This window comes from Colletotrichum fioriniae (assembly GCF_027942845.1).
Source record: "Colletotrichum fioriniae strain IMI 355084 chromosome Unknown scaffold_2, whole genome shotgun sequence".
Classification (NCBI taxonomy): domain Eukaryota; kingdom Fungi; phylum Ascomycota; class Sordariomycetes; order Glomerellales; family Glomerellaceae; genus Colletotrichum; species Colletotrichum fioriniae.
The window spans coordinates 1040338-1058515 of NW_027076838.1; the positions used below are offsets into that span (position 1 = coordinate 1040338).

General features: G+C 52.0%; 6 protein-coding genes across 6 annotated transcripts; 3 read left to right on the top strand and 3 right to left on the bottom strand.

The window, feature by feature from the left end:
• Nucleotides 1–1204: 1204 nt before the first annotated feature.
• On the bottom strand, nucleotides 1205–2077 carry N0V96_002102 (uncharacterized protein; the record flags this gene model as incomplete). The annotated part of the gene is made up of 1 exon (XM_053187863.1): nucleotides 1205–2077. One exon carries the CDS (start codon nucleotides 2075–2077, stop codon nucleotides 1205–1207), a length of 873 nt encoding a protein of 290 aa, XP_053055367.1.
• Nucleotides 2078–3254: 1177 nt separating this feature from the next.
• N0V96_002103 (uncharacterized protein) lies at nucleotides 3255–5777 on the bottom strand (the record flags this gene model as incomplete). The annotated part of the gene is made up of 3 exons (XM_053187862.2): nucleotides 3255–4052; nucleotides 4126–4692; nucleotides 4764–5777. The coding sequence occupies 3 exons, from the start codon at nucleotides 5775–5777 to the stop codon at nucleotides 3255–3257; spliced, it is 2379 nt and encodes a 792-aa protein (XP_053055366.2).
• Nucleotides 5778–6979: 1202 nt separating this feature from the next.
• On the bottom strand, nucleotides 6980–9645 carry N0V96_002104 (uncharacterized protein; the record flags this gene model as incomplete). Its single annotated transcript, XM_065756434.1, has 6 exons — nucleotides 6980–7164; nucleotides 7446–7465; nucleotides 7519–7715; nucleotides 7775–8572; nucleotides 8624–8713; nucleotides 8812–9645. The coding sequence occupies 6 exons, from the start codon at nucleotides 9643–9645 to the stop codon at nucleotides 6980–6982; spliced, it is 2124 nt and encodes a 707-aa protein (XP_065614803.1).
• A 2018-nt stretch (nucleotides 9646–11663) lies between these two features.
• On the top strand, nucleotides 11664–12848 carry N0V96_002105 (uncharacterized protein; the record flags this gene model as incomplete). Its single annotated transcript, XM_053187860.2, has 1 exon — nucleotides 11664–12848. The coding sequence occupies one exon, from the start codon at nucleotides 11664–11666 to the stop codon at nucleotides 12846–12848; it is 1185 nt and encodes a 394-aa protein (XP_053055364.2).
• Nucleotides 12849–14561: 1713 nt separating this feature from the next.
• Nucleotides 14562–15542, top strand: N0V96_002106 (uncharacterized protein; the record flags this gene model as incomplete). The annotated part of the gene is made up of 4 exons (XM_065756435.1): nucleotides 14562–14567; nucleotides 14671–15100; nucleotides 15170–15217; nucleotides 15277–15542. The coding sequence occupies 4 exons, from the start codon at nucleotides 14562–14564 to the stop codon at nucleotides 15540–15542; spliced, it is 750 nt and encodes a 249-aa protein (XP_065614804.1).
• Nucleotides 15543–16332: 790 nt separating this feature from the next.
• On the top strand, nucleotides 16333–17589 carry N0V96_002107 (uncharacterized protein; the record flags this gene model as incomplete). Its single annotated transcript, XM_053187858.2, has 1 exon — nucleotides 16333–17589. One exon carries the CDS (start codon nucleotides 16333–16335, stop codon nucleotides 17587–17589), a length of 1257 nt encoding a protein of 418 aa, XP_053055362.2.
• Nucleotides 17590–18178: the final 589 nt, after the last annotated feature.

An 18178-nucleotide genomic window follows, 5' to 3' on the forward strand; every position in this document is an offset into this window, starting at 1 on the left:
CGGCTCTGCCTTGTTTAAAAGCGAACATAAGTGATGTCAAATCTGACTAGAACAAAGTGACGGCTAAGATGACTAAAGAATTACTGATCGAGGTGAAGAGGTGGAATCGCCCATATTCAGGAAGAAATGTAGAGGTGGATCAAATCAAAAGGACTGCACGTTCTTGGCTTATTGTCTTGCTACTCGCTGCCCTAGCTCTTGTCAAGAATCCGATATTTTGTGTTAAAGTGCGAATCACAAAGTCGCTCCCGTTGGTAAATTGCATCTCCGACATAATAATGCGATTGCTTACACCCTTGCCAAAAAGCTTTAGCTCTGCTGGGTCACGTCATGATAGTACCCGTGTGGAGTGCTTACGATCTTGTCAAATATGTCGTGGAACATTGGACCACTCAGATTCAATTTGATTCGCCTCGACAGGTAGTTCGTCACTCCTTCTCACTAACGGAGTAGGTCTAGGCCCGACTTCCCGATCTAAAAGGAGATCAACCGGTGTTGAGTATAGAGCTCGAAAATATGAGACATTGCGGAGAAGTTCATTTATATCACTCTAAGACGCGTTGCTTCGCCGGGTTGTAGTTTCTTGGTTACCTTGGATGTCTCCAGTTCAATGTATGGGGTTCCATTTAGCCTCAGACCTCAAGATCGTGTACGAGATTTTCGATTCAGAAATGTCTCGTAATTATTACCCACCTGAGGATCATGAATGCCACTTTCCACGACCAGGCAGGAGACCGAATTCAATAATCTGTTGTTCAGTCGAGTGAGAGAAGATGAAACATGTTTGCGAAGCTTTCGTGGTATTTTGTGAGATTTCAACGGAACAGGGATTCGACATAGTCTTTGGTTGTTATTCTAAATGAAGTAGACTCCAACTAAATCCTCTTCGAAACAATATGGATGTATATGTACATAGTGAAGGGAAGTCGATTTTACGGAAGCCTAAAGACAAATAATACAACCGCTAACAGCGAACGGCTCATTTCGCGTATAAACAACTCCAAAACTCCCACTTTCTAGGATGGTATCTCTTAGCCCAACCGCTATTCCAATATATACAAAATAAGAAAAAGAATTTGAACTTTAGAAATGCCAAAGGTTGGCTAAAAACAACGCTGTCGCCAAGCTGAACAGTCGCCACACTTAATGACGGTACTTCAGCCCAGGTAGAATGTGTAAGTGTGTGTGGGGCAACGCCGGACCCTCAGACTATTGCCCAAGATGCGGCCAAGATCAACACGAGCGCCGAGGACTTGGTGACAAGACCGCCGAGCAACTTGGCACCCGCATCACTGGTCTTGACTGCATTGCAAGACAACGCTGAAAGCTTCCCCTCGGGGTCAGGCCAGGTCCCGTTCTGGCAATTTGCACGAGTGAGCATCGCCGCCTTGACCTGCGTCTCCAAAGCCGCGTCCATCTTGATTTTACACGCCTCAGACGCGGGCTCCTTGTCCGAAACCACGGGGCAGATGTCGCCGTAGTCGTGGCTATTGCCTGTGATTTGGAAACTGCCGACAAAGTCGGGGCAGGAAGTCGTGTCGACGAGAGAGGGGATCTGTCCGTTGGGGTCGGTTGTGAAGAAGGCGGTGCCGTTGTACGAGACATCGTAGACTTTTGATGACGGGCCCTCGCCAGTGACGTTCTTTGGGCAGGCGCTGAACATAGTCGCCGTGTATCGTAAGCGGAACTCCCGCTGCGTCGCGTTGACCAGGTCTCTCCGGGAAGCGTCGATGATGGTATATGTGTCAGTGGTTTTGTTCTTGGCCTCGGTTTGCCAGACGCCCGAGCTGAAGAGCTGCCCCGTGTCCGCATCGTTGATATCGGTGTACCCCGTGAGATCCCACTTCACCCAAAAGTTGTAAAAGTTCTTTTCGTCAGACTCTGGCCAGAGCTTCGAGGCGTTTTGAACGGCGAAGACGAAGGGGAAAGGCCAGACGGGCTTGTAAGTGCTGCCATTGCGCGGGAAGACAAGGTCAACTTCAACGGAGGTCGTGGGCGTCGTTGTTATCGTCGCCGCGGAGCTGAAACCCGTGAAAAACGTCAGCAGCTGCAGCGAGCGGCTGAGTGAGACGTGCATGGCCGATTCTTTTGATGTGTGGTATGGTTTGTCTTTCAGCTTTCAGAGACAAAGTGGACATGCCGTCGGGGGAACACAAGTTCAGATAAACGACCCAAAAACGTGGGAAGTTCGTCCTTCGGAAAGTAAATATAGATCGTCCAGGCACCCCGAGTTGCCCAAGGGGGCTGATCGTCATTTACATGACATGTCACCACCGGGCTGCGGCACGGCCGCACCGGGGGTGGAAACTGGGGCCAGGGTTACCCGGGATGGGTTCCAGAAGTTTACGAAGACAACCTTTCCGATTTTCCGTGTCAAGAAAACTTAATTGAGAAGCGGAGTGATTATGAGTGGACAAGACCGCCGTGTTTGCGGGTTTTGAACAAAGATCCAATTTCAAACTAGAGACTCGGCGAAGAGCCTCTGGCGCATTAGCTAAAGCCCAAAGTACCTGGTTTAGTGTTAAATAACTCGTTTTTGGCTTTTTTCTCGCAAAGCTTGGTCACGATATCAAGAGAGTGAGTAAGGCAGAGCTTTTTTATTGGTTGCGATTGCATCACCAGTAAGCCCACGCAGGGGTCGCAAGCCACGCGTAGTTAGCGTGTAAGTCGGTGCTCGTATCGGGCGGTTGATATGTCCATCTTACCCTTGATGGTTCGTTCCTTTTGCCAATCCGTCATTTGTCCATAGCTGATCCCGCGAATCCTTCGCTCCGTTGACAGCCTTCACAATACTGAAGTTGATCCTCCAAATACCGCTAGCGCCAAGGCGTACATGATCTAGTGCTGACCCTACCAAGCAACACGGTCACACTTGATTTGGCCAAGATACGGGACTTTGGCTCGTGTGCCTGACGATTTGGCGGAATTCCATTGCCAACCTACAGGAAAAGAAATCACAAAGTGCTGATTACCAGATCATGTCAACAATGCAGGAGTTTCGGTTTGAGATTAACAAAATGAATTGAGTTTAGCTACAGGCATTGTGCCTGAATGCGGCTCTACAAAGCCCCGCGAGCAATCTTCCCGCTTTTCTCGCTTTTCCCAAAAGGCCCCGAAGCAATTTGAAAAGACAACTCAGCCGCCCACAAGGCTACTTCTTCCATTTCAAAGGAAACATACAAACAAAGAAAGCCAAAGAAGCTTCGACGAAGGTTCTGCAACGGCGCGATGACAATGTCTCACGTCTACAGGAATTAAGCGGCATCTGGAGCCGGAATGCCCCACACAAACGACAGTGCGCTGCCCACAACGTGGGTTCCGTCAGACCACACGAGTCTGCCCCAGGAAGTAGCGTCCGCGGTGGGCGGGGAGCTCATCGTGACAGTCAGCTCAAACGTCTTCTTCTCTCCAGCCGCCTCAAAAGTAAGAGTCTCGGGCGTCACAGAAGCCTTGACCAAGTCAGCATCGTTGAGCGAAATGGTGGCCTTGTACGTGCCAGCACCTCCGACGTTGGTCACGGTGCGTTTGAAGGTGGCGGTGTACGATCCACCGGAGGCGGCGGCGGCGCTATCGTATAGGGCAGAGAAGGAGGGGTAGTTGAGGTCGTAGACGCTGTAGGTCTGGTTGGACGCGCAGGTGAAGTTGCTTCTGGTGATGGCAGTCGTGAAGGCAACGGTTGAATTAACGGCGCAGAGCCAGGGGAGGTAGTCGGTGGGTGCAATGTCGTAGACGAGACCCGGATTCAGGGCGGCGACGGGGTCGACGTGACCGTTTCCGTAGAGGAAAGGGGTCGCGGCCTTGGAGTCGGAGGAGTCTAGGAGGGGAGTCTTGGCGCCCTTGGTGTTGGTGTAGGCGGTTGTCATCATGGCTGAGCGGATGGCGGCCGGGCTCCATTCCGGACGGCGGGCCATGAGCCAGGTTGCCAGGCCGCTCAGGTGAGGGCACGACATGCTCGTACCTGAGATGACATTCTGGTCGACCTTGCGGGTATCAATATCGAGACCGGTAGGTCCAGTGCCGGCCCAGGCTGCTAGGATGGAAACACCAGGTCCCTGTCAATGTGTTAGTCTATTGACAATTTGACAAAGCCTCTCTGAAAACTTCATGTTGTTGCTCGTAACGTACCGTGATATCCGGCTTCAAGAGCTGCGGGACGATGTAGTTGGGGCCGCGCGAGCTGAAAGCCGCCATAAGCGGAGCCGGGACTCCGAGTCTAGTGCCCTCAAAGTCCAAAATAGCCGTGCCGTTGCCGGTCTTTGCGTAGGCCTCCACCTCGGCTCCATCTGAGGCAGTGAGGTGCAGGGCAGGCAGGATGTGGGCGTCGGCAATCAGCTCGTCACCGTTGGCGGGTGGATTCACGAGGACCATGCCGCGACCACCGGCGGCCCTGACGACGCCGCCCTTTTCGGTTCTGCCGTTGTTTCCGCGAACGCAGACGACGACCTTGCCAGCAACCTTGGCGGGGTCAAGGCTGTCTGCCAGGCATAGGTTGGCATTGGTGACGTTGCCCTTGCCCGCCTGGCTTGCGTGGACGAGAGGGAGGACCTCGCCAGCCTGAAGAGGCGTGATGTCGGTGACGGAACCGTTGCTGTAGAGAGAGAAGCCGGTGTAGTTCTTACCGTTGCCGAGGGTAACATGAGCAGGGAAGTCACGGTCAAGCGTGCTTGCGGCAACGGTCAGAGCCCAGGGGGCCTACGAAAGTGTTAACATATCACACCTATGGAGCAAAGCGAGAAAGGAGAAGGGAGGCGAGAGATACTTACAAGGTTGGCAACAGTGCCTGCTCCCGGGCCGGAGTTGCCGGCAGACATGGCGACAAAGATACCCTTCTGGACGGCAGCGAACGCACCGAGTGCTGAACCATCGTCCTCACTGAAGGAGGGCTGATCGGGGCCGAGAGAAAGAGACATGACGTTGACGCCATCCTCAATGGCCTTATCCATAGCCGCGAGGATGTCAGAGTTGAAGCAGCCCTCCTTCCAGCAGACCTTGTACATGGCGACACGAGCAAATTCAGCCATACCGCGAGCCGTGCCGGATGCTTGGCCAAAAAGGCTGGCGTTCGGCACAGCGGCTCCGGCTGAGGTGGACGAAGTGTGTGTGCCGTGTCCGTCATCGTCTCTAGGGGACTGATACTCTCCAGTCCAGTTGAAGGAGCCCGTGCCGTTGGTGACGGCGGCGACGTATCCTTTGTAAAAGGCCCTCGCGCCAACGAGCTTCTTGTTGCAGCTGGTGGCCGGGAAGTCGTCACTGATTTCGCACTCGCCCTTCCAGTTGGCAGGGATGGGCGGCATGCCGTCATCCTTGTAGCTGGGGTTCTCGGGCCAGACGCCCGTGTCGAAAATGCCGACAATGAGGTTGGACTCTGGGTTGGTGCCGTTGTATTCGTCTCTCTCGTCCAGGTAGCTGCCGACGTCGAGCCCGCGCCCAAGGAGCGAGGCGTCGTCGATGCCTAGAAAGTTCGGAGTCCTGCTGGTGTGTAGGCGGTAGGCCTTGTCAAGAGTGACGGAGACGACGTCGTCCCGGTCTCTCAAGGCGTCAGCTTGGCCATCTGTGATCTTGGCGGCGTACCCGTTGACCGTGTTCTCATAGTGGTAGAGCACGTTGGCAGGATCGGCGGAAACGGAGATCAGGGAAGAGTCGAACAGATCTCTGCGTCGGAGACCGGAGGCCCCGGTGTGCTTCATCTGGACGATGTACGTCTTGCGAAGCTCAGCACCGTAGGCGGCCCCCGCGAAGAGGGCGCCCAAGAGGAGGGTGAGAGAAGTCTTTGCCATTGCTGCGGTAATGTCAACTCAATCCGGAGTTGAGTCCTTGGCGTATTGATGAGATCTTGACGCTGGAGAGCAGGACGTCGTTGCATTCCACATGCCAACCGGACAGCTCTATATACCCCGATGCGACATGGCTTCTACGGACGGTGAATTGCTTCCCCATGTCAGGGGCGGAAGGAACAATACCGTGGCACCATACCGGCGGGATCTAGCCCCTGAGGTCTCGCAACTGTGCCAGTAAACTTCTCGTACCTGGCGATCTCGCAAATAAGCGAAGCCGACATGCAGTGACCAGACCCAGGAACACCGTTCATCTGCACGTGTATCTGTTAGCGACCTACCCTTTGCGACCTTAGGGCCGGGATAAGAAAGCTTGAGATAATGTAACCCAGGGGTTTATCATTATTTTGATTGGCTAGAGACTCCGCAACTTGCGGCAGTCTACCAACACTCAATTAGAGTGCCAGGCAACCTTAATCCTAGGAACTAATGTTCGTCCGACGTGGCCGACTCTGTTGAAGATTTGCGCTAATCAACCCAGAAAGTTTAGCATAACATTGTTCACCCCGGCTGGGAAATTGCCATGTAGCATCCCGCAGAAACCAGTCCATTGTCACACCCGAATCTCGGTGCTCGGTACAAGACCGCAGAGCTCCGGATGGTAGGACGGGCGCTGCACCCTGGAGTAAATGCAAAGGTTCCATCGGCATACGTGATTTCTAGATGCGGGGGAGTCCTTTGCTTCACGATCGATCCAGCGACATGCCGAACTTCAGTAGCGGCGGCTATTCTGTCATGTTTTTGGTTATTGTAATACACATGCCCACCCAGTAAAGTTCAGGTCAACTTCTTCCGGTAGCTTTTCGCTAACCAAATGCCATCATATCTGATAAATTGAAAAGTGCTCATTCTGAGTGGCCTTCCTCTTCTGGAATTGCGTTTTTGATGACTGTCGGAACGATTACTGATTAGTCACAAATGGCAAATGTCATGCGGCTCTGCCGGCGCCGACGACCTACGAGGGGGCCGCCATTTCAATGAAGCTATCTTAGGTTGGTAAAATCATCGTTACGTTGGAAGATAACCTTTCAAAACCTCAACAACTACACAAGTGCATCGAGTTCGGTACATCCAGTCTCTGAATGTGTGCTCATGTATTTACTTCTATCAACAGCTCTTATCGCACCCAATCTAATTTACATACATCAAAGGGTCCGAGGCGGTTTAGGTGCCCCAGTCTTAACGGGCTGTGCGAGAGGAGCACCAGATTGTGCCTTGGCCATAGGGCAGAATTTCTTCTTGATGGCACCGGCATCACCGTTGGCGTCCAATGTGCCCAACATGCTCGCGAGCTCGCCCATTCGCTGAGCAATGGACACAAACATACCAGCTGCGGCAGTGTTAATCCATATTTTGGGCCCTGGGAAAGTAAGTGGATGACCGACCTTCAGCGTGCCACAGATAATGGCAATGGAAAGCCCAAACACCCGGGTTGTCTGCTGTTATGCGGATTACCAGGTGTGAGTATCCTGGAATTGTGATCGTGTCACGGCGCATTGGGTTGTCAAAGTTCCATGTAGTCTTGCTGGCTCCGAACAGGCCGTTGCCCCAACCAATGACTTGGAAGTTCTGGCCTATCTACAGTTTAGCACGTTGACGAAGATTACAAACAAGTTTGTGAATAAATACCACTAGATAAACGGTCAGTCATGGATTCAGAGGTGATGGTCGCGAAGCAACTTACTGCAAATGCCAAGGATGAACCATCATAGCGTCTGAGTTAACTACAATTTGGGCAGCTTTGTCATCCCGGGACACCAAGACGAATTGATCCTTTCCGAAGTCTAGTTTCGGCCGAGGCGAGTTCAGGTTCTCTGGTGTAATGTCCTGCTGCATGACCTTCCATAGCGAGGCATCGTCGGTCAAAGGTGTATACAGAGTCTAGCCGCTGTCAGCATGCTGCTCTTTGTCAAATCAGCCAAGAACTTCTTTCAACTCACATCATTGACATGTGTGCGAACGACATCGTTGACGCGCTCCTGCTTGAACGTGAAGTAATGATAGTTCCTGTCGCCAACGTCGTAGGCCGGCCTGCTTCTAACAGGTTTGGGAAGGTTGTGCGGCAAGTCCTCGCACCTGTCTCCCCACGGCTCCTTGCCTACACCAGGGTTAGAGTTGGCGTTAAGATCCCACGCCTTGCCAATCGGCGGAACGCCAAGGTCCGTCTCGTCATACGATAGGATCGCGGTGGCCCCGAAAGGTGTGCCGTGCATCATGCCCGCCTTATGGTTCTTGTGAGACATATGGAAGCACCGAACCGCAGCGTCGGCACGAATCAGGTAGTTTCCGGCAGTCTGGTTGGCATGGACGAGGACGGAGTAGCGTTGACCGGGGTTCATGTACACACGGGATGTGGCGATCGGAGCAACCTCGACGCCGTCAATCTCGACGATTTGCAGAGGGTGATCGTCAACCGTGACAAAAATCGGGGTGGATGTGCCGTGGTTGATGAGACGCAGACGAGCTGTTGAGCCGCTCTTAACCCGCGTATTGAAGAGGGAACCCCATGTGCACTTGGGAGGAGGCGCACCATCTCTCGGCGTGTTGTGGCTTCCCATGTTCTCCATGTTATGGCCGTTGTGGTCCTCGCCTGACTTGGCCTTGTTTGCATCATGGCCTTCAATACTGGAGCAGTTAAACGTGTTCTTGCCGTTGATGATGACATTGTCAGGAGGAGGCTCCCTGCCGGGCTTCTTAGGGGCCCAAGGTGGATTGGCGCTTAGGTACTGAGTGAGGAGCTAGAAACCTGTGAGTACAAAATGAGAGAAAGAGTGACTGAGTCAACTCACAGTACCCCCATACTCATGAAAAAGGTCTCCGACCATCACGATCTTGTCATCATCGACAGGGGGGATCTTTTCATCCGGGTCATGGATGATCTACGTTGGAAGAGAATATGTTAGTATCGATCGTCAAGCGCTCACAGGCCAAAGCTTCACCAACGATGTCTCATGAATTAGTGTGAGAGAAATCTTACCAATGGCCCAAAGAGTCCGTCAGTGACTTGGACTGAAACATGAGCGTGCCACCAGAACGTGCCCCGCTGGTCAGTGACATTGAATTCGTAAGTAAAGCTCTCGCCGGCAGGAATGGCACACTGGCTGACGCCAAAGACACCGTCCATCCAGACCGACTTTCTCTGGTCAATGCCGTGCCAGTGAATCGTGGTACTCTCCTTCAACATCTGGTTGTGCACCGTGACACGGATGGTGTCTCCCGTGTTTGCCTCAATGAGAGGGCCGGGAGATTGTCCGTTGACGAGGATCATTGACTTCTCAAATCCGTCGGGTGAGTGCTGCTGTCGCGTGATGTTGAACACATACTCCCGCATCGACGTCACGTTCGACACCTGGAATCCTGTCTGCAGATTGAACTGCTGATCAGGCGTCAGCTCCAATTGAGGTGTTTGTGTAGGGACAAGGGACGAAGTGGTTGTTGGCGTTATCGTCGTCGTCAGTTCCGGCACTGGGTCCGCCGATGGTGGTGGTGGTGGTGGCGGCGGCGGCGGCGGGCTTTCTTCATGGTTGTCCTCATCGTGAGCCGGTTCCGCCGGCCGGTCCTTCGTCTGTACATTGAAGAATTGGGCAAAAATGAAGGGAATAAGTGTCAGGATGGACACGCAAGTGAGCACCATGATCCATCGAAACGTCTTCTTGTGGCCCGCATGGCGTCGGTAGTGGCCCTTCTCGCTGTAGTCGGCTGAGTCGGGAAGCAGGCGATCCTCCACATCAGTCTCCGACGGCGATCTGACGCCTAGCATGGGGTCTTGCTCGTCGCGTATCCCGTCCCGCGGGACCAGGCCGGAGCTCATGGTTACTGCGCTAATGAGGGAAAAGATGCAAATATGACGGCTCAGAAATGTACACAACGAACTTGGGTTCGCTATCAGAAAGAGAGGAAATAAACAGAACCAACAGCAAAACGCCCCAGGTTTCTAGCAATTGGCATTCGCCATACAACTTTCGCTGCGTGGGTTAATAAGAAACACGAGAAAGCGAAGAACCACGTGGTAAAAGGGGCAAACGGCCGGGATAAAGGAAAAAGCCACCACTAAGATGCTACGGGGATCCTCTCTTTTTGCTTGTATCCGATCGGCGAGATATTCGGCGAAACGGGGCGATGGACTCCTCGATAAATCGTCCGTGAAAAGACAAGAGATAGGCCCCGGCGCTTAGCAGCTCGGTAATTGCAACTTTTCTTTAGCTGTTCCGGTCCTCTGGAAATTTCGACGCCATGAAACGCGAAACTGCGATCCAAACTATGCGGAAACTTTCAGCCAATTGGACATTTACAAACCTTCCAACCACAGTTTGTTGATCGACTTGCGTCGTCTTGACAGACAAGTGATGTTTCTATGCGCATTCCCAGTTGACCTGTCTTCCGGTCTCTTAAGCTCTTAAGAGGCACTCCGCCTCTCTACGAAGGCTTTGCAGTTGAAAATTTGCGTCTGATAAAGGAGAGGTTTCGAGGTGCCAAGTTTCTGGTGGGTTCAGGGGCCCGTGTTCGGGAAAGTCTGACCACTATCGTTCGCTAAACAGCCTCTCAATACAACGCCCAGAATCATCCCGTCTCGAGTTCCGGTGCATCGGAATAGGTGTTTCAATCACACGGTGTTCGCCCGCTGGCCCTTCCTCCAAAACCTACTGTCACGGTTGTGTAAACCATGAGAAATTTTCGATCACACTGCGAGTCTGGGATAAACTTTCTCTGCGTGACCAAGAACTATCAGGGTGCGACCCCCGCAGCTTCAATCGTCTCGACGGCGATGGTCCCCTGATTGACAAGAATGATCGGCGAACTGCTGTCCACTATGTATGCCGGGATTGGATCGCTCATTACTGGTTTAAGTGCATAGACTCCAGCCAAGCCAGAGGCCTGCTGAGTTAAGCATTGTTCTTGACTATCATCTGGCGCAACCCAGAATTCATGGGTAACGGGCAATTGACATAGACTCCAGCACTGCTCTCTCACTATTCGATTTCGGTCTTCTACCAAGTTGAGGCCACAACAGAACACATGGAAGCGAGTGTTGCAGAAGCCCCTCACTCCACATCACTTACTAGGTAGGCTGACTGATTGTTATTGGAGAGTGCACCAAGTTGAACCGATCTGGCAACTATTGTCAACTCCTAGTTTGTACTTGCCAACTGATGTTCAGTCGCTTCGCAACCAAATTGTTGCCTTACTGAGAACCTGATTGTTGAGCACAAGAGTTCAATTGACAGCCTATACCTTAGAAACATGACGAAGAAACCCCCCACAGGCCATCAGTCCTGTACTTGTTGGACAACGACATAGGAACTTTCGTATAGACCTCGGCCCTCACCAAATTCTGGATTCTTCAGAGGGTGTTGCATCGGCCGTAATGCCTAACATGGCCCTAGTTAGTTGACATGGATACACTCGTCACAGTCGTTGGAGCAAGACCGGACGCAGAACATCAATTGAGCATGGTCCGTCTTCCGATCCCCACGGTCCTAAAGAGAACTCGCCAACCATCATCCACGGGCCCATACGGAATGAAACGTCGCTAAGGAGGGGCAAGTGGGAGACCGAATGCTCAACAAGTCCGCTCCACGTTCCCGCAGAATCCTCCGCAGTTCGCGACGACTTGTCGATCACTCATGAGCTTTCTATCAATGGCAACGGCAAACAACTCCGCAATGTGACCATGAGTAATGTTCCTCATATATAAGTCCGTTCTCTCTCATAGCGCCTCTTTATATCGCACACTCTGAAACTAGTTTACTTGGCTTCTTGGACTTTCTTGACGATACACGACACACCGCAATTATCAACATCGAAACCAATACAATCGTCGTACGAAACATGGCAGAGACGCACGGAACATGCGAGCCCAAGTTCCAGGGCGTTCGCGATAAGTTCAGCGAACTTTTGGGATCTGGAGTCGAGCTTGGTGCATGTCTCACTGTCACCATCGACGGTGAGGACGTCGTGAACTTGTGGGGAGGTTACGCCGACGCCAATCGCACTCGCCCTTGGAAGAAGGATACCATCGTCAACGTCTTCTCCACAACAAAGACCATTTGCGCGCTTGCAGGGCTTATTCTCATCAACGAGGGCGAAGTGTCACCCCACGACAAAGTCTCAAAGTACTGGCCCGAGTTCGCAGCCAACGGCAAGGAGAATGTCGAGGTCCGCCATCTTCTGTCCCACAGCTCTGGTGTGGCGGCGTTCGAGGACCCCATTACCCTCCAACAGATGTGCGACTCGTACGAGGAGGTCATTTCCAGGCTCGAAAAGCAACCGGCTCGCTGGGAGCCTGGTACCAAGTCTGGATATCACGCCTGGACCTACGGCTACTTGATCGGAGAGCTGGTGCGCCGAAAGACGGGACTGACTCTCACGGAATTTGTCTCTCAAAGAATCGCGGGGCCTCTTGGTGCCGATATGCAAATCGGAGCAAAGGAGAAAGATTGGCCTCGGGTGGCAGAGCTGATCCCCCCGCCGGCTCCTCCAGCCCACATTATGCCTGAACAAGATGAGGACCCCGACTCTCTGACGCACAAGATGCTCCATCCGTTCCCGGATCCTAGCTTCGCAAACACTGAGCCGTGGAAGAAGGCTGAGATTGCAGCGGCAAACGGCCACAGCAATAGCAAGGCTTTGGCGACGATTTGGTCCAAGTACCTTACGATTGGGGATGAGAGCAAGAGACTCTTGTCTCAGAAGACGATCGACCTCATCTACAACGAGCAGACGTACGGACCCGACCTGTGCATGGGATTCCCCGTTCGCTACGGAATCGGCATGGGTCTCAGGGGCAATGGTAACACGCCGGTGGATTCTTGGTTCCCGGAAGGGAAGATCTGCTTCTGGGGCGGCTGGGGTGGATCGATGCTCATCAACGATCTTGATCGTCGGATCACCATTGCCTATGCGATGAACAAGATGTCGCTTGGTTCTGCAGGCAACGAGGCTGTTTATGCCTACGTTGCTGAGATTTACAAGGCATTGGGTGTTCCCGTGGGAACTCCTAACGGTCAAGCCTAAGGGCTATTGTGTTGCGTTTGGATAGGGATGATTCGTGAATAACATAGTCATTCATAGTCGCGAGTATAGCTGAGAAAACTCGCTGTATTAGACACTGAACGCAAATGGCTCACTCATTGTTATGGATTCAACGCATTGGACTCTGCCCAACAAAGGTCTCGAAAGCGACTAAACGTTAAAATACCAATTTACAACAGTTTATATATATTTGCTATTGAAAGCGAGCTACTGAAGACTATAATGGTGGGATATTGTGAATCATTAACTCTAGTCGTGTAATTGCAACATCAACTTCAGACTCAACTTCATCAATGGATAACTTTTCGGATGGATCTACTCCTTCGTGGCATCGCTCTAGTTTCAGCGTTGGCAATTATATCATTCCATTCAACAGTCGAAGCCTACTTGTCATACCGACCTACTTTGTGATCTCAAGAGCCGCATACCTGACGCCACTGTCTGCAGCTGTCTTGTTTAAGTGACTACTCAAGTGAATATTAAGTTACGTCACATGGACTTTGTACATTGCATTGCCTTCTAGATGTTCAAATATAATAACGGGGTAGATACTTACTTCAAGGTCGGTTTTTGTCGTTGGCTCAACCAATCTGTCCTCTTTCTCGATATCCTCGGCAAAATGAGACGCTTCGGCCCACGGCTACATGCCTCGAACCGGATAAATTGCTTCGTAGCGAGGCACACCGACTGACTAGTTGTCGACATGCTCCCATGCCAAATTTACACGAACATATCTGGGGTCCGGACCCCGGACCCCTGTGGGGTAGGGCTGGCCGTATCTGTGATATCCCAGCGGTTCGTTGCCGAAGATATTTGCTGGGCACCAAGTGCTGTGGCAATGCTACATGCCTGCATTACTGCTTATTTCATTGCATATCTAGGGCGAAAAAACCCACCACTGCATGTCAAAATGGAAGCAATGTCACCAATGGTCCGTAGACTCGGCCCTGGGGTTCCCTTCTGACCCTTGGCTGCATTAGCAAATCCATCGTGGGCAGTCATGTCGGACTCGCACATATCTTTACGGGTGTCCGCGCCTCACTGCACCTTTCTTTCTCCTCTTTCTGCCGTATAGCCAAGCCAGATTCTTGATCATTTACTTGTCAACTTCCTTGGTCGCACCGATCGCCATTTTTTTCGATATGCGTCTCTTGGGTCTGGGCCTTCTTGCCCTGCAAGCCAGCGCACTCGGTTTGGCCAGTCCAGTTTCTCGCTCAGCAGAGTCCGACATAGATCTTGCAACTACCGAGAGGCTCCGACAGCTTGCCAGCTTGGCCCAGACTGCCTTTGATAGGACCAAGTCAGAGGTCGACAGCAGCGGAACTAAGAAGCGCAGCAGCACTTGCTCTTGGCATGATGTCCGTGTCCGGAGAGAGTGGTATGTTCTTACCTGCCATCGTCAAAGCATTATTCCTGTGGTTCACTTTGCTTACATTGCAATTTCCTAGGGGCACACTGAGCAAAGTTGAGAGAAGCTTGACTACATCAATGCCGTCAAGTGTCTTCAGTCCAGGCCCGCCCGCACACCCGCTTCAAAGTCTTCTGGGGCTAGAACTAGGTTCGATGACTTTGTCGCAACTCACATCAACCAAACTCTGACCATACACTATACTGTAAGTGTTATGGGATGATTAAACTTTAAAAAGATAACTGACCGTAGCAGGGTAACTTCCTATCCTGGCATCGATATTTCACATGGCAGTATGAGGAGGCTCTGCGCAACGAGTGTGGTTACAAGGGCACTCAACCCGTGAGTATCTCGACTCATGGTTACGTCGGTATTCTTGCTAACCTAACATAATAGTACTGGGACTGGTCCAAGACCGCGATCACAGGCTTGGAGAACTCTCCCATCTTCGACGGAAGCGAGACCTCCATGTCTGGAAATGGGGATTTCGTCCCAGGCCGAGAGTCAATTCGTCTCGGTGGTCAGAATGGTCTGCCGATCATCGAACTTCCAGTCGGTACAGGCGGAGGCTGCGTAAACTCTGGGCCCTTCAAGAATCTGACAGTCAACCTTGGCCCCGCTGCTCTTGACCTGCCCGGAGGTATTTCCGAGGCTAATCCTAACGGGCCCTTGACATATAACCCCCGCTGTCTCAAGCGCGATTTGACAACTGAGGTAAATCTCTTGTACGCCAATGTGACTGCTGTGCTGTCCAACATCCTCCAGCCTCAGAATGTGTACGACTTCCAGATGCAAATGCAGGGTGTTCCAGGCTCTGGTAACATTGGTAAGCTTGATTGCTTTCGATACAGCTCCAATGCGAGCAGTCAAAATGCTGACAAGACTTTCTCGACAGGCATCCACGGTGGTGGTCATTACTCCCTTGGAGGAGACCCCGGAAGAGGTTAGACACCCAAAATCCCAGCATGCTGAACGATGCTAACTTTTGACTGTGATGGATAGACGTTTTCACTTCCCCAGGAGATCCTACTTTCTATCTGCATCACTCGATGATTGATCGAGTATGGTGGATGTGGCAGATGCTTTCACCTCGGGAGCGTCAATATGGCGCTACTGCTTTGGGCGGAACCAACACATTCCTGGACCAGCCCCCTAGTGCCAATACAACCATGGATGATGTGCTGCAGTATGGCTGGGTCGGGGAGTCCCTCAAGATTCGGGACGCCATGAGTACTGTTGCAGGCCCATTCTGCTATGTGTACCTATGAATGGAAGTTCCCAGCGGTGAGGATTGCTTCACATGTTTGTGTGTGAATAAGGGCGACCGTAGCTTCGGTATTGGTTTCATTTCGCTTCTCCTACGTATTGCATGTCTCAAAGAACGACGTTACGATAAATCGAAGATCGTGACAGAGAATGTACTTTGCCACTACCTTTCAAAGCCGTGCCGGCCTGTCTCCGGTGCGGAGTCGAGCAGATCTTCCGAAGGCCGCAATCCGCAGGGGATCCCCACTTCGGGGTCATTCCGGGGAATCGACCCGTAGTCCAGCCGATTGACTTTTGGCATTTGATTATTCAAGTCAGCCCTGCGCTGCTAGCCGATGGTTGTCTGAGTGTGCATGGCGTTCCAAACAATGACGCGAAGATTCTCAAAGCGGATAGGGTCGCCGCGGTTAGCACGGTACAGCTTTCATCAGGATCCAGGCGCCAAACCTAGCGTCATGTACACGCGGAAGCTCCCTCGGGGGGATACGTCTTGGCAAATGCTTGATTCACCCGACTGTGATATCGGCATGCAGAACACACGAACGTATCTGAGAGCGCATCTAACCGCGTGAGGCGCCAGTATACTCTCGTTCCAAAACGATAGTCACTTTCTCCCAAAGATGGTATACCAATAGGCGCAGCCACCTCAAGACTTAGACACATTAGGACGAATTTGGACTAGCAAACGTCAAAGTACTTAAAAGGAGCATTTGCCAAACCAGAGATATCCAAACACCTGGCCATCTTCATAAATTCGAATAAGTCAAGTCGATCCTTGGATCTCACAGCGTCATGCGCGTCCTCATTAGCGGAGCAGGTATCGCCGGCCCCACGTTGGCTTGGTTCCTTGCTAGGACCGGTGCGCATGTCATAGTCGTCGAGAAGTGCAAGTCAATTCCTACCTACGGCCACAACGTCGACGTCAACCACAGCGCTATCACTGTCTTGAAGAAGATGGGCCTTATCGATCAACTTCGACGCTTTAACACAACAGAAAAAGGAACACAGTTCATCGATCCTAAGGGTCGGCCCTTTGCACCCTTTCCCGTCAAGCAGGGCTCTTCCGCAAGCCCCACGTCAGAATTCGAGATCCTTCGAGGGGATTTGGCTGTAGTGTTGTATGAAGCCACGAAGACCCATCCAAACATCAAGTATCTCTTCGGCACTACCGCCGCCAAAGTCATATCCAACGACGACAACAACGTCAAAGTCGAGCTAAGCAACGGAGAAGTGCAAGAGTACGACTTGTTGGTCGCAGCAGATGGCCAGTGGTCAAAGGTACGAAAGCAAGTCTTTCCCCAGGAAAGCATTACCGTCATCGATAAGAACATGTACGTCGCCTACGCCGCCATCCCTCGCCTTCCCGAGGACAACGACTGGTGGAATATCTACCAGGCCCTGGGGTCTAGGATCATCACCACTAGGCCCGACCCGCACGGCACCATACGAGCCATGTTCACGCACATGCCATGCGACGGCGCGCAGAAGACGGCATGGCAGGAGGCCTCACGGGGCGACAAGAAGCTCCAAATGGAGCTTGTGAGACGGGAGTTCCTGGACGCCGGATGGCAGACGTCCCGGATCATGGACGCCATGGCGCAGGCGGAAGATTACTACTTTCAAGATCTGAAGCAAATCAAGATGAAAAGGTGGTCCAGCTCTCGTGTCATCTGCCTGGGAGATGCGGCCTTTGCGCCGACACCCCTCTCGGGCATGGGAACTACGCTAGCCATCATCGGAGGCTACATGCTTGCTGGTGAGCTCACTAAACTCACACCCGGGGAACATCCTTCCCGGGCATTCGAAGCTTATGAGGCTGCGTTTCGGCCCTACGTCGAAGAGACTCAGAGTGTTCCGTGGTTCTTCCCAGGAGTCGCGCATCCGGTTACGGCATGGCAGAGATGGCTGCTGGGAACGGTTGTGTCTACGATGTCTAGAGTTGTTGCGATGCCTTGGGTGGCTAAGAGGTTCTTTGATGATACGAATAATGACGATTCGGAGTTTCCACTGCCGGCATATCCTCTTCTAGACGATGAGAAGCTAAAATGAGACAGGTTGGCGACGATATGAAAAAGGCTGGGCAGTGGTGCACTTGGCACTGGATGAACAATCTGGGAAGAAGTCTAAGTCGTGGCTAGCCGTGGGTAAAGACAAGTCTGGTTGGTTAAGCATGTTGACGAGTGAATTGACCAGTTTTTCCACACTTTTATTAACAAGCTTAACTATATTGACAACCTATGAGAAGAAATATTCAGAGAGCTTTTAGTAATCTTAGTGGGTATAACTAAAACGAAGGGAGAAAGTGTAGGTGCGAGGCCGACCTCACCTTATGATGGTCAGTGGCGTCAGCTACAAGCAAGATAATGCAACACCACCTCCTAAAGAAGATCAGTCAAATTCGTTGCTTGTGGTATTGAACTGGTGAACCATTTTTCGACCCCCGTAAGCCTTGTTTATGAAGGATCCCCAGGCGAGGCACAAGACCACGTCCACATCGCGTGACCTCGTTAATCTAAGACAGTGTCTTTTGAGGTTATGTGATAATATAAAGCAACTCCTGAGATAGAGGCTAGAGTATTTCACAACGGCCACTTTCCGCTTTTCTTCAAATCTCGCCTCGAGTGGCTCCACGTCGACG